This window comes from Chenopodium album, chromosome 8 (assembly GCF_948465745.1).
Source record: "Chenopodium album chromosome 8, dcCheAlbu1.1, whole genome shotgun sequence".
NCBI lineage: Eukaryota > Viridiplantae > Streptophyta > Magnoliopsida > Caryophyllales > Amaranthaceae > Chenopodium > Chenopodium album.
In genome coordinates this window covers 72,792,169-72,805,962 of record NC_137841.1, presented here as the reverse complement: position 1 = coordinate 72,805,962, position 13,794 = coordinate 72,792,169, and the positions used below count along the sequence as shown (strand labels likewise).

Sequence of the window (13,794 nt, the reverse complement as noted above, 5' to 3'; positions counted from 1 at the left end):
TGTACAAAGTTTTACAAAACCTCAACATTTTTTCCAATTCCTTAGTTGTCCTAAAGTCACAATCTTTAAATATTAATATCACCAGATTTATCATCCCTCCAAACAAAAAGCGTCCCAATTACACTCTTAACACACTACAACTACACTACCAAGCACCATCCCTCATATTTCCCCTACAATATATGATGGAACTCAGATGATCCACGTGATCTCCAAGACTCCAACATTAAGAATGTAGGATGAAATACACTAATCATAGAGACTACAGTCTACTAGAAGACCATCTTGAGTAACAGGCATCAATCAATCAAGAAGAAAATAATTCGGGAAAACTTCGGGGAAATTTAAGTGAATGTGCCATAAAAGGTGATAAATCCCCTAATGTCAGACTCCTAAAAAAAGGGATTGAAAAGCTTAAAATTAATTATTGATCACCTAAATTCTCCTTCCCAACTAACCACCACCACCACCACCACACAAACACACACACACACACACACACATAGGAGGGAAAAAAAGAAAGAAAATAAAAATGATCCACTATTCAAAAATCTTTTCCACCAATTAATCTAAAAATAAGTCAAGGACCACCCAAACTATAAGATGACTCCAGTTGTACAATAACCTCAAAATTGGAAATTGACACCTTGATGAGTGAAAACTAAATCCTCAAAAAAATCAATAGGTTTCTTGTTAACCAAGAACACCATTAATTTGCGACAAGCTAAACTTTTACGTCCATTTTTAGGCAACATGAACATCTATTTAAAAAAACAAGGTATAAATCACTACAACCAGATTGATTTTAAATTCCAGAACCCAAAGACAAAAGACTGACAAAAAAGAAGATAATTTAATAAGATTTTAGAGCCATTCGTCAGTCCCCAAGACCAAAACACCTCCTTTGTTTTTACCCAAAAAGATAGAATATTTCATAAAATATCACCAATTTCATCAACAAATTATAGCTTTCCAGTTATATAAGCTACCAGATACATACTATTGGGCATTCTGGGTCCAATAACATAAATACTTGCATAGATTATTTTCTCTGTAGAGTGTCAACAAATAGACAAGTAAGAAATGTGTCCATATTCCTCTCATATATCCACCTAAGAGAAACTTTAATCTCAGGACAAACTTGTTTTGTATAGCAATTTAAAATCTGACCACATTCTGATAATACCAATATTACCACCTCCTTGAACATACAGATCCTAATCACCATGTTAGCACCCCTCATTATATTGTTACATATACAGTGTGCAATTGTTAGAATCTCTGCCTCCTTGGCCCTTACCTCTTGATAGCTAACCTTTATATCTCCAAATTCAACTACGGTATATCCTAGTACCTGAAGAAGTATTTTTAACCCAAAAGGCAATAAATCATGATGGGTTCACTACTAAGTGATGTTGTCACAGTGTCATATATTAATTCACCGTAAATCACTATGTTACTCGGACTCTTCATCTCACCTCAAGTACCCGTGTCGGACCTTTGACTCGGACATGGGTAGGACACTTAAACACTTCATTTAGTTCAAAATCATGGAAAATTTTCACAAAATAACCGAGTCGGACACTTAGAGGAACATGGATACCTGGGTCCGATTAACATAGACAAAGCACTGAGAAAATAAAATTGTTTTTAAAAAAAAATCAAGAAAGCATAATGATCTCCATCCATATCTAGCAAGCACTATACCACAAGATCAGGTGCGATCAACAATCTCCTATAGACAATTAAACACAAAGTCCAAAATCAACACCAAAATGGGAACTTAATGATCACCTACCCATGCATTCTCATGCTTCCATCCACTTCCCCATCCACCAAAAAAAATAAAGATTTTAAGGAGAAGAAATTACCAAAAGAGTTTTAAAAATATTCCTAAAAACATCTTAAAAAATCACCAGTGTGATTTTTAAAATTGTCTTTACATCTACCCTTTAGGAAGGAAAGAAAATCCTAATAGAACTCAGATTATGAAGTCAATGACTATCCATCAAGAACCTCTACTCAAACAATTCATTCAATATACAATCTTACAAATTTACAGGTTACAAGCTTCAACTCCCAATATCACAAGAATTTAGCTTCCTTAAAGCTTCCTGATGCTAATTTAGATAGAATTAGATGCTCTCTATAAATACCATTTGCAGACCAAAGCACTATAGCATTTAATGATTTAGTCCAACATATCATTGAGTTTGCAACTCAACACAAGAATAAACTTTAGTATCTAAAAGATAATAAAAGAGATTGGTGAAATCAATGCACATCATCCGAATCCATATAAATTTAATTCAACTACATATCTGAAGGGTATACTTCACCTAACACTATGACAACCAATAAGGCTATACGGTCGTAGCTAAGGAATAAAAGTCAATAAACAAAACCAACACCCCTACAACCACCTGAAAGTGTAACTAGTACGATCATTTGCACAAGGAGACAGAATGGATTAGTTGAAACCACTCATCAACTTTCAGGAATTATGGGGTCAAAAATGTCAAATCCTTATTCCCCTCCCTTGGGTCTGGATTTTCTTGAGAAAAAGACCAAGTAATATACACCACAGAAAAGATAATACTATATATGACCACTCAAGACAACTATATCTGGCCAACAGCTATAATTTAATAAACGCACTGTAAGTAGCATTTTCAATCCTGTGTAACCATAAAAATGCCCATTGTCAACTGTTTTGTTCCAAAGAGAACCCAAATAGTATAACTGCATAAGACTAATCTGCCCTAGATAAACCAATAGACGTTAACTTACATAAGAAAATTAAACTCAAACTAAAATCATAATCGCTGCACTATCCTCTACTTCATATGTAATTATCTAAAATTCTTTCTCATACACTACACTGAAACAATGCAAAACACTAACATTTCACCTTACCTAATCATCACCCTCTTCAAACAACAACTGCCACACATATACACCTCCACACAAATAAGAGCAAAAAGGTTTACGTTTACCGTCGTAACAGCATATAAACATAGGAATCAGTCACATAACAAAACATACATTGGTGATCAAAGTCACACATAATCGAGCAAACACCCAAATTCCAGTAGATAAATACAATACTCCATATATAATACATAATTAAGCCACCCGCAGCGAATTCAACAATTATCCGAATCGAAAATCTCAAATTTCACAATTTATAACATCACAAAGGGTAGCTCATCAGTCAAACTATACAACATTATAAGTAAAACCTTAAAGTTTTACCTCACACATCAGCCTCTAGCCTTAAGCTCAGCAAGCCTCCTTGTAAGATCATCCTCATCGACCTTCTCCGACGCCTTAGGATCAGCAATAGCATGTCCAGCAGCCTGAGGCAACCCCACAGAAACCTCAAGACCATAATCATCCGCCACCTGCTGCATCAAACTATTAACCTCGGTTTCGGGTGTCGAAAGCGAAGTACTCCCAGCCATAGAACTCTCCATAAACTCAGCCTGAACCTCCATATTCACAAATTGCTTCTCAAATTGGTCCATTGTTTCCGACATCTTCTGCAAATTACCCGTATTCAAAGACGATTCAAGAGATTTCACAATCGATCCCATGTTCTTCCCAATCATCTGCATCTTCGCCTGAGTATCAAGGCGAGCAACAACGGCGTCAAGGCGAGACGATAATCGAAGGTAGTTCATCTGTTCTGTGCGCTTACGAATGGCGTTTTCGGCGTAAATTCGTGCTCCATCCAGGTTACCTTTCTCGATTGCTTTCTTGACTTTGAGTTTCTCGGATTTCTCGTCTTTCTCGCACTTTCGAGCTTGGCGTTGGAGTGATTTGGAGGTGAATTTGAGCTCCATGATCTGGTTCATCAACTTCTCAGTGTTTCCCATGTTGAAGAAAGAGAAAATTTTGGGGATGATCGGAAATTAGGGTTAGGGTTTTGAGGAAGATGAAGTTTGATTTGCACAGAGAATTGGGGGAAGAAGACGAATCGAAAAGTGAGATAGCGTGTTCAGGTCAGTCAAAGATTAGATATTATTGCGCTTGCACTAGGTTTTTTTTTTTTTTTTTTTTTTTTTTTTTTTTTTTTTTTTGCTCTAGGATATTAACAAAACAAAAACTTGTGAGTGGAATATAATTTCATTCAATTAAAAGCATTCAACTAATCAAGGCATTGCTTTTATCTATTGTGATTAGGTTTTTTTTTTTTTTTAGAGAAAAAACAGGGGAAGCGATTTCATTCATTAGGGGACAAATTGTCCATTAGTACATAAGGGGTTATGTCACTAAGATAACAATTTAACCATAGTTGATCTACACCGTAAGGGATTATACGAGCTAGGTGGTGTGCAACAAAATTCAATTCCCGCTTAACATGAGACCATGAAATAGAATCAAAGAAAGTGCAAATATCTAATACATCATCAAGTAAGGTGGAAGCTTTCGTGAGCCTGGTGATCATGGGCGGAGCCGCCAAGGGGGGCTAGTAGAGCACCCCGGCCCAAGTAGTGATATATGTAATGTTTAGTTCCCCCTATAATATATAACTAATATTTATCTTACATTTCATGATGTTAGTAATGGCCTAGTTGGTTTGTTGGAGTTTTTCATGGTACTTATTGATAAAGAGATCTCAGGTTCGATTTCATGGTGATGCTGCTATTGCATTCAAGAATTATATTCTCGAAACCATGCTATGCTAAACGAACAATTTAAATTGCGGCTTTACATTCTACGAACTCATGATTAGTTTGTCTTCAAAAAAAAAATGCTCATGATTAGTTGATATCATTAGATCAATCCATACTTATCTATTTATTGTTTAAAAGTGGTAGAATATATATTAATTCGTACATGTTAAGGATCGTTCCAACAAAATGCGGCTCATATATAATATATTACACTGCAATCAAGACATCTACTTCAATCCTTGAAAATCATATACACGTTGTGATACCAATTTCTATTGTGAAGTATCTATGCAAAACACAATAATAATATATATTTTTATATATATATTTATAGTTACCAAATATTTTAAAATAAATTAGGAGAAGCTAATAATCAACTTGATGCAATTGCAAATCTTCATTAATTATTCCTCTATACCTAGTGAGTTTTCATGGTTTCAACTTTCAAGCATAAAACATTGAATGGCCTACCCCTATTAAGTTAAAGGCTTATAGCAGCTTTGCAAAATTGGAAACTTGCACTTGGGCTCAAAAAACAAGCCAACTAGTGACTAGCTGTGCTGTTTTTGGGCTTATACATATGTATTCGAAACATTGTCTAGGAGAAGAAGAGGCCCAAGTTTAGGTTATTTGGGCTCACACATACTCGATTAATTTGTTCTTGAATTCTTGATACAAATTCTTGGCTGCATTCTAATGCAGCCAAGATAGCTGCAACACCCACAAAACGCATTTTGTTATTAATAAAACGCATGCTACGTACCTTCATCTTCCTTCTTTCTTTATGTTCTTCCTGCAATTTTCTTCTTTCCTTTTTCTTAGTTTTTCTTTCCTTTTTTTTTTATGATACATTCTTCTCTTTCATTTCCTCTCTCCTCTTTCATTTTCTTTTTCCTCTTTTTTCTCCATTTGACACTTTCTCTTCCTCTGTTTGTTACATTATTTTGGGTTTGATTGTTATTCTTGAAGAGACCATCAATGGAGGTTAGTTTTTATGTTGTTGATTTCTAATTAATTAGTTTAATTAGATTATATTTTGGTTAAAATTGAAATTGATTTTGTGATTTTTTACAGGATAGATTTCAATTGATTTTTTTTGATAAATTTGATGAATTAGACTATCCTCAATTGAATTTTTGAATTTGTTATAAATATTGATTTAATTGATGAGTTACTGATAATAGCGATGAATTTGATTTTCGTGATGAATTATTGAGTTGCTGCATTATTTGTTATGAATCTCTTTGTTATTACGGTTTTTATTTTATTTTTTGAGTTGCTGTTATTTGTTTTTTTAATATATTGAATGTTCAAAATCATTTATTTAGTGTTCATATGTTTTTATGAAATGTTCATTTTATATGGAATGGTTCAACTATTCAATTATTGTATGATAAATGGTCATATTTAATATACTACATATTCTTTTTTTTTTTCTTTTTTTTTTTTTTTTTTTTGACGTGCTTACTTTTTGTTATCAAATATTTTTTTAACGTGCTCATTTTTTATTACTAATTGTTCTTTTTTTTACATGTTCATAATTTTGTTTACTAAATGTTCATTTTTAAGGACTTGTCCATCAATTTTATAATTATATAATAATCAAGTTCATTTTTAATACACTAAATGATAATTTTTTTTTTACATGTTCAATTTTCAGTACATAGTACTAAGTGTTCATGTTATTATTAATGAATGTTCATTTTTATTTACGTGTTCATATTTTTTTATTAAATGTTCATTGTTTTTTAGGTGTTCTTAATTTTTTTACTAAATGTTCATATTTTTTTACTAAATGTTCATTTTTTATAGGGAGTCATGTTGTTTGGGCGGGCTGTTGAAGAAATTTGGTTTGGGCCGCGCGAATTGGGCTGCGTGTTGTTGCAGCCAAGATAGCTGTGCATTAGAATGCAGCCAAGACCAATTGAATTCTTGATGCATAAGAACAAAAGATGGTCAAGACTCACGAGGGAGTGTATTAGTTGAAAATTTGTAATATTCCAATGTTATGAAGTGAAAAAAATAAAGGTGAGTAAATTAATTAATTCTGCCTGTCAAAAAAAAAAAAAAAAAAAAAAATCAAAACAAAACTGATCGAGTTTGCTCCTCTCCAAATGCATCTACTCTTACCATTAACATCACTAATTATCATTAACATCACTAATTATCTATTACGAAATATTTTGAAATAGAAATCTTGAACAATTGATATGTGAATTTTTTTTTTTTTTTTTTGAAACCATATGTGAATTTTTTATTCAAGAAAATTTTATAGTAATAAAAAATATTTCTACAGAGTAATACACTATTTAAAAAAAATAAAATAAAATCAAAGCAAAACACGTGAATAATGCAAGACTCAAATTAAACTATTTCAATCTAACTTGAAACAATCAGAGCATAACAATTTTTATTATTATTATTTTTTTTTTAGTGTTCGACTTTCACCCGATTCACCTTTAGACTAATTCAAATTTGGAGATTAATGTTAGATGGTTAGATTCCAATCTCCTCCTCAATGACGTATAAATATCCAAATATAGAATATCAATTATATAGTCTATGTCATGCATGTAACATGTTTGGTAGTTTGGTCGATATTTATGAAGAGCAAAAACAGTAACGTATGATTAGTTAAACCCTAAACGAATCAAGAGACGTATAAAAACAAGGGGCCGGGCCGGATGGTCGGTTCTTGGATCAATGATTAAGATGATACACCCACACCCAAATCTACTTGCATCATATTATGCATGCATCATCTTTATATATGCATGTATTTTACTGTACACTTGCATTTAATTTCATATGCAACTTTATGGCATTCCATACATTCACCAAACCAAACCCCCTAAATAATACGGAATACTTCGTATTATTGATCCTTTTTTTTTTCTTTTTTTGGAAATTGTAAATCTTCATGCTTGTAGTCAGGGAGCATATAATAAACTAATAATACTAATAAAATTTAGGGAAATTCTATGATGTGCCTTTACTTTTTAAAACCTCTATATAGTAACCCGCAAGTTTATTTATTGACTATAACTAACTAATACAGACACTGCTGATGCCTCTCAACATAAAGTAATACAGACATGTAGTTAGGATAACTAACTAGGTTTCGATCTTGATATACCTCTCAACATAAAGAGCGAAATTTTGACTAACTGATCTGAATTACCCCTAAACAAAGAAGTGCTTAATTTAGTGATAAGATTAATAATCATGACATGGAGGTTGTGGTGGGATCATCCCATCCCCCTAATGCACTTTGGGGTGAGAATTTCTTTACGTTTTTAATTTCTCCACTATTCACTCAAAAAGAGTTTTAGCTTGTTCACTAAATACAAGCAGGTTTGTCTAATACGTAGTATAAAATAGCGATCTGATAAGACACTTTCTCCTTAATAATACAGTTTTGTATATAATGCACAAAATACGGAGTATCATATATAGCGTATATGGTGTATGTAGTATGTACATGATTACCATAAATTCATAACATGGAAGCAGGAAAATGGTGGACCAAGTAATGGCCGAACTGTTTTACAGTATAAAAAAAAGAAAGAGATAGTTTTAGGTTTTAAGCTAAATAAAAATATGTGGTGTTGTGTAGTTTAAAGAATGATGATTGAAGCAGCATTAGCAGAAAGAGGGGCCAAAGAAGAAAGGAGGCGCACGTGGGCATGACAACAACGCTATCTAATTTGACTAGTCACTATTTTGTCGCCACTCACTCAATCACACTACTATAGGCTATACTACTAGATAATAATCTAATTTTGATGGACCAATTATTCAATTACAAGTATGTTGTTGTCCTTCTTTTCTTCTTCATCCTTTCTTTCTTCTACATGTGAGAATGTATGAGACATTATCATCATGTTTTTTTGTGTGTGTTACATCAATTATCTTATTGGATCTCTTAGCTTTATGCTTATCCAAATATTAATCAATTTAACTTAACTAAGATCTTTTTCTACTTTTTCAACATTTATAAATGAATGATTGATTAGGAGTAACATTTAGGACATGTTTGGTAAACGCCTTTATGGTTAGCTTTTGGTTTTTGGACTTTTTTATGTAATTAAACAGTCAAAAAAGTGTTTGGTAATCAACTTTTTATTTAGCGAAAAAATTGGTTTTTAAGTCAAAATAGAAATAAAGGTTGTTAGTTTGTTGGCCCATAAATTATTTAATAAACAACCAACAACTAAATTTACCAAATACTTTTATAAACAACCAACTTAAACAACCAATTCAAAAAGCATTATAAACCGCAAACATTTCAGCTGGTCAAACAAGCCAAGTAAACCAGTCAACCGCCAACAACCATTTGCCAAACAAGGCCTTAGGGCCTGTTCTCATAGACTGAACTGAACTAAATTGAATTGAACTGAGCTAAACTGAACTAAAATGAAATGAATATAATCGTTATATTTGTCTCATTGTATAAAATTTGATTTCATAATTTTTTTTTTTTTTTTTTTTACCGTGTATTAATTCATGCAAAATTAAAAGTAACATACTATGTTTGACAATATAGTGTATATGGTAAGTTTATGAAGTAAGATGATAAAAATCGGATTCCAAAAGCTTCAAATCAAAATAATTGCGGCATTTCCAAACATGATTTTAAGTTTAGTTTGCTTAACTTTACTTTTCAAAAGTTGAATCTAAAGTCATGTCTACATCTAGGGCACCTTTATGTTTCCTCATACATCAATTATAACAGCAGTGATATTGATGATTAGCATTTACTTAAAAACTTAGGGTTTTTGTTAGGCTTGTTTTCATCAATCAACTTCTACTATTTCAACTAATCAACTTATTGATTTGCATGACATAAACTTTACTTTTGATAAATGTAACTTTTTTTGTTGAAAAAAAACCCTTATATTCAACAAGCATAATTGCATAACTTGAAATCGATCATTACAAATAACGATGACACTGTAAATTTTATGTACATTTTCGTAAAGCTACCTAAGGATTGTACTTAATTATTCAAAGATAGATCAATACAACTAACTTTACAAGATCATATATTCCATGCCCAAACAAATTAGAAGGAAAAAGTGTGATACACGATATTTTTTGACATAATTTTTCTGCAAAATAATAACTCAAACATTGACCTTCTTTAGCAAAAGAAGCCAAACCATGTGAAATTGGAAAAAAATTCCACATAACATTTAAGTTATGGAGGGGCCAAAACTAACAGTAAACAAACAGAGTGGGTTTACCTATAATTGTCAAGCTATTTGTTGCAAAGAACGAATGTGCACGTGTGAGTGGGTTGTATCCCATATAATTTGGGAAAGACCTACCCTTAATTATAGAGGTCTATAAAGATTTAAGTCCCACAAAAAATAATGAAAACAACAAACAATTAATATTGTAATTAGGGACCTTCTTATTAACTAAAATTAGATAATTTATTATAGACTACTTGTTTTAGTAATTGATAGAGTATAAAACATATTTCTGGGCCTCAACCATAAGCTTAAACTTTTGGTTGAGTTGGTCCACTAACATGGTATCAGAGCCAGGCCTACGATTGGGGCCTTGCTAAAGTATACTGGGCCAAAAACACTATGGACAGCTCACATGTGAGGGGGAGTGTTGAGCCCATGAACAACCCACATGTGAGCATTCTTCTTGTCCCACACTATAAAGGGAGAGTGTAGTGGTAATGAAATCCCACATTGAAAGAATTCAAGAGTTACCACCACAATATAAGGCTAAGGGGCTACTCCCCTCATTGCCATATGGTTTTGAGGTGGAACCTCCTTGGTCTTGTAAAGTGGTGGACTTACACTCTCCCGTAACGGGTGCGGCCCAGACCCGTATTTAACATGGTATCAGAGCTAGCGTGACACAAAGGTCATGGGTTCGAATCTCATCCACCCCTCCTTCAAAGTGGAATTAAATCGCACCAGGTATTGGTGGGCCTGTGTTGCATCCACATTTCAAGCCCAAAGGGCTTTTCATGTGAGGGGGAGTGATAGAGTATAAAACATATTCCTGGGCCTCAACCATCAGTTTAAACTTTTGGTTGAGATGGTCCATCAACATGGTATCGGAGCCATCGTGACACAAAGGTCACGGGTTCGAATCTCATCCACCCCCCACTTTCAAGTGGAATATTAAGTGCAGGGTATGAGGAGGGCCCATGCTGCATCCACACTTCTAGCCCAACGGGCTCTCGTGTGAGGGGGCGTGATAGAGTATAAAACATATTCCTGGGCCTCAACCATAAGCTTAAACTTTTGGTTGAGTTGGTCCACTAACATGGTATCAGAGCCAGGCCTACGATTGGGGCCTTGCTAAAGTATACTGGGCCAAAAACACTATGGACAGCTCACATGTGAGGGGGAGTGTTGAGCCCATGAACAACCCACATGTGAGCATTCTTCTTGTCCCACACTATAAAGGGAGAGTGTAGTGGTAATGAAATCCCACATTGAAAGAATTCAAGAGTTACCACCACAATATAAGGCTAAGGGGCTACTCCCCTCATTGCCATATGGTTTTGAGGTGGAACCTCCTTGGTCTTGTAAAGTGGTGGACTTACACTCTCCCGTAACGGGTGCGGCCCAGACCCGTATTTAACAGTAATTATCAGTCCGCGTGTGTTCATTTTTTGTAAATTACTTTAAAATGTTGTGTAAATAATATAGTTAGGCCTATATATAAATATATTCAATTTTAAATTATTTTGTTTTAATTAGCTTATTATGAAGACTCACACTGCCTCTAATAAATCATGGCATATAACACCTAGTTTACAAAAAACGGCAAAAGAGAAGAATTAAATAATTTAAGTATTCTAATGATAAGTATCTTACACACGTGTATAACACATTGTAGCTCGTAAAAAAATTTATAAAAATATGATGACAAACTAATTGCATGTATATTGTTAGATCTTAATCAAGCTTGTAACATGTTTAAGCTACAATATTACAATTGTCTCCAATATAATTCTTGGAGATGCTCTAATAAGATAAAATCGTTCAAACTCGTGTTTGAAAAAATAAAACGAATTACTACTACCCAATATATACATAGTAAAAGCTCAACCTTTAGCTTTATTTTTCTGCTGCATGCCTGTATGTGTACGTAGATTGCAAAGAGAATATGTCTTCCACTAAGGGCACCATATAAGTAAGCTATTCCGTATGATCAATTCACTTTGATAGTATTCCTTATTTTGATAGAATTAAAAACATGTCAAAATTAATTTTGAAATTTCTAGCCAAAATATTTACTACTCTACTATATATGTCAAATTGTTGGACTATTAACTACGTTGAATTAATAGTGGTTTTCCATTTGTCAAAAAAAAAAAATAAAAAAAAATAGTGGTTTTCCATCTTTCAAAAAAAAAAAAAGAAAAAGTAAAAATAGTGGTTTTCCTAAAAACCTTTATTTTTCAACGGCTAATTTCAGTTTGATTTGACAGTGCATTTAATTTTGTAAGTTTAGCCAAAGAAATAATTACGTAAAAAAAAAAAAAAAAAAAAAAAAAAAAAAAACAAATACACAACACTTTATTATAATTAATTTATGGAGTTGGTAAGTGGTAACCCCTACAATTAATTGTGATGTTAGCTAAAGTAATTTAGAGTATTCCTTCTTCAATTAAGTAAATACTGGCTTCACATAGACTCCAAAGGACATTCTTAATACCAAGTATGATTCATGAAGTATATTACGTAGTACTACGTAAGTACAAATTAATGTATGATGTATACTCCATTCTAAGCAATCATCTTCACTCATTTATCCAATCAAATCATAGATAGGCTACGCGATTTCCTTATTTAAATTAATATAAGTTATCTTCAATTAATTAAGGTGTATTAGCCATGTTAATTAATTATTGAATTAGGATAATATGCATTATTGATGTGATCGCGACTCTTAAGCTAATCAAAACGAAGAAATTCATTAGACAATAATATTCATGAATTAGTTTTAATCGGTAAGAATAATTACTATAGTGATTTTACGGGTCATTGTTTTTCAAAGAGTGATATTATTATATATTAATACGTGATATAAAAAAAGCATTGTAAAACCAATAAATACCAAACCTTTTTTTTTAAGGTGATCAGTCAACTATGTAAGGTTTAATGTACAACAACACTACAAGAAAGCCATAAATAGCCAAACGACTACTTATCCTAAAATTCACCTAGGACGGTGCCCAATAATTGAGAAGCTTATATCATCCACACTATTTATGTCTTTAATTTGAGCTATAAACTATAATAGTCGATTACAAAACTAATTATCGGTTAATTATATACAAAGAAATGTTATTTAAGGTATATACTTAGCATATATAGTTAACAAACATGTAATCTACTTGTAACGCACTACATTTTACACCTAATAAAGTAATTAGAAATGTAATCTTTTTTTCTCTCCTCTAATTTAACATTAATATTTAGTTCGTATAAGTGCATTTTTTTTCAATACAAAAAAACTGAGGTATCGAACAAAATAAGTGGAGTACTAAACCTTTTTATTTTGAGAAATAATTTATGGCATGGGTCATATTGAGATGAGAAAAGAAAATATCTAGATATGAGACTATGAGAGTTTAACCTGAGTTGTTTTATTGATGAAATCATATAGCTTGCAACTATTATAGAAATATTATTAACACGTAAGAGCATGTTTACTTCAGCTTAATTTCAGTTCAATTCAGTTTAGTTTAGCTCCTAATTTTCTTCTCTCATAAAATACTCATTTTATCTCTATTAAGTTCAGTTTAGTTCAGCTCAGTAAATGTAAACAGATCCTAAAGGCCTAAATATAATGAGTCAAATTCGAACAATTACAACTTTCTTATAAGTACTACCTTCATTTAGACATTATCTTATTTCTTCTCGTATAGTCATATATACGTTCTTAAAAGTTTTATTTAGTTGGTAGGTAGTTTTGTTCTTTATTACCCGTAGGGTATAAAAATAAAGTCATTAGAGATTATGAGAATTAAATTGACTAAATGAAATCGATCAAACTTTTAGAGACAAATAAAAATAGAAAAGTTGAGCAATCTCTTAGAAACAAATCAAAATAAAAACGATATCACGTTTTA

General features: G+C 32.4%; 1 protein-coding gene and 1 long non-coding RNA gene across 2 annotated transcripts; one reads left to right on the top strand and one right to left on the bottom strand.

Moving 5' to 3' along the window:
• Positions 1-3,027: 3,027 nt before the first annotated feature.
• Positions 3,028-4,039, bottom strand: LOC145642310 (ESCRT-related protein CHMP1A). The gene has a single exon (XM_081693441.1). The coding sequence runs from the start codon at positions 3,876-3,878 to the stop codon at positions 3,264-3,266; it is 615 nt and encodes a 204-aa protein (XP_081549567.1). The 5' UTR covers positions 3,879-4,039; the 3' UTR covers positions 3,028-3,263.
• A 1,163-nt stretch (positions 4,040-5,202) lies between these two features.
• Positions 5,203-6,724, top strand: LOC145556586 (uncharacterized). Its single transcript, XR_014091903.1, has 2 exons — positions 5,203-5,663; positions 6,492-6,724. It is a non-coding gene; the product is annotated as an uncharacterized LOC145556586 (long non-coding RNA).
• The last annotated feature ends 7,070 nt before the right edge of the window (positions 6,725-13,794 follow it).

Bases quoted from the DNA above. Each gene is read 5' to 3' on its own strand.
- LOC145642310 (XM_081693441.1), bottom strand. From the start codon at position 3,878: ATGGGAAACACTGAGAAGTTGATGAACCAGATCATGGAGCTCAAATTC.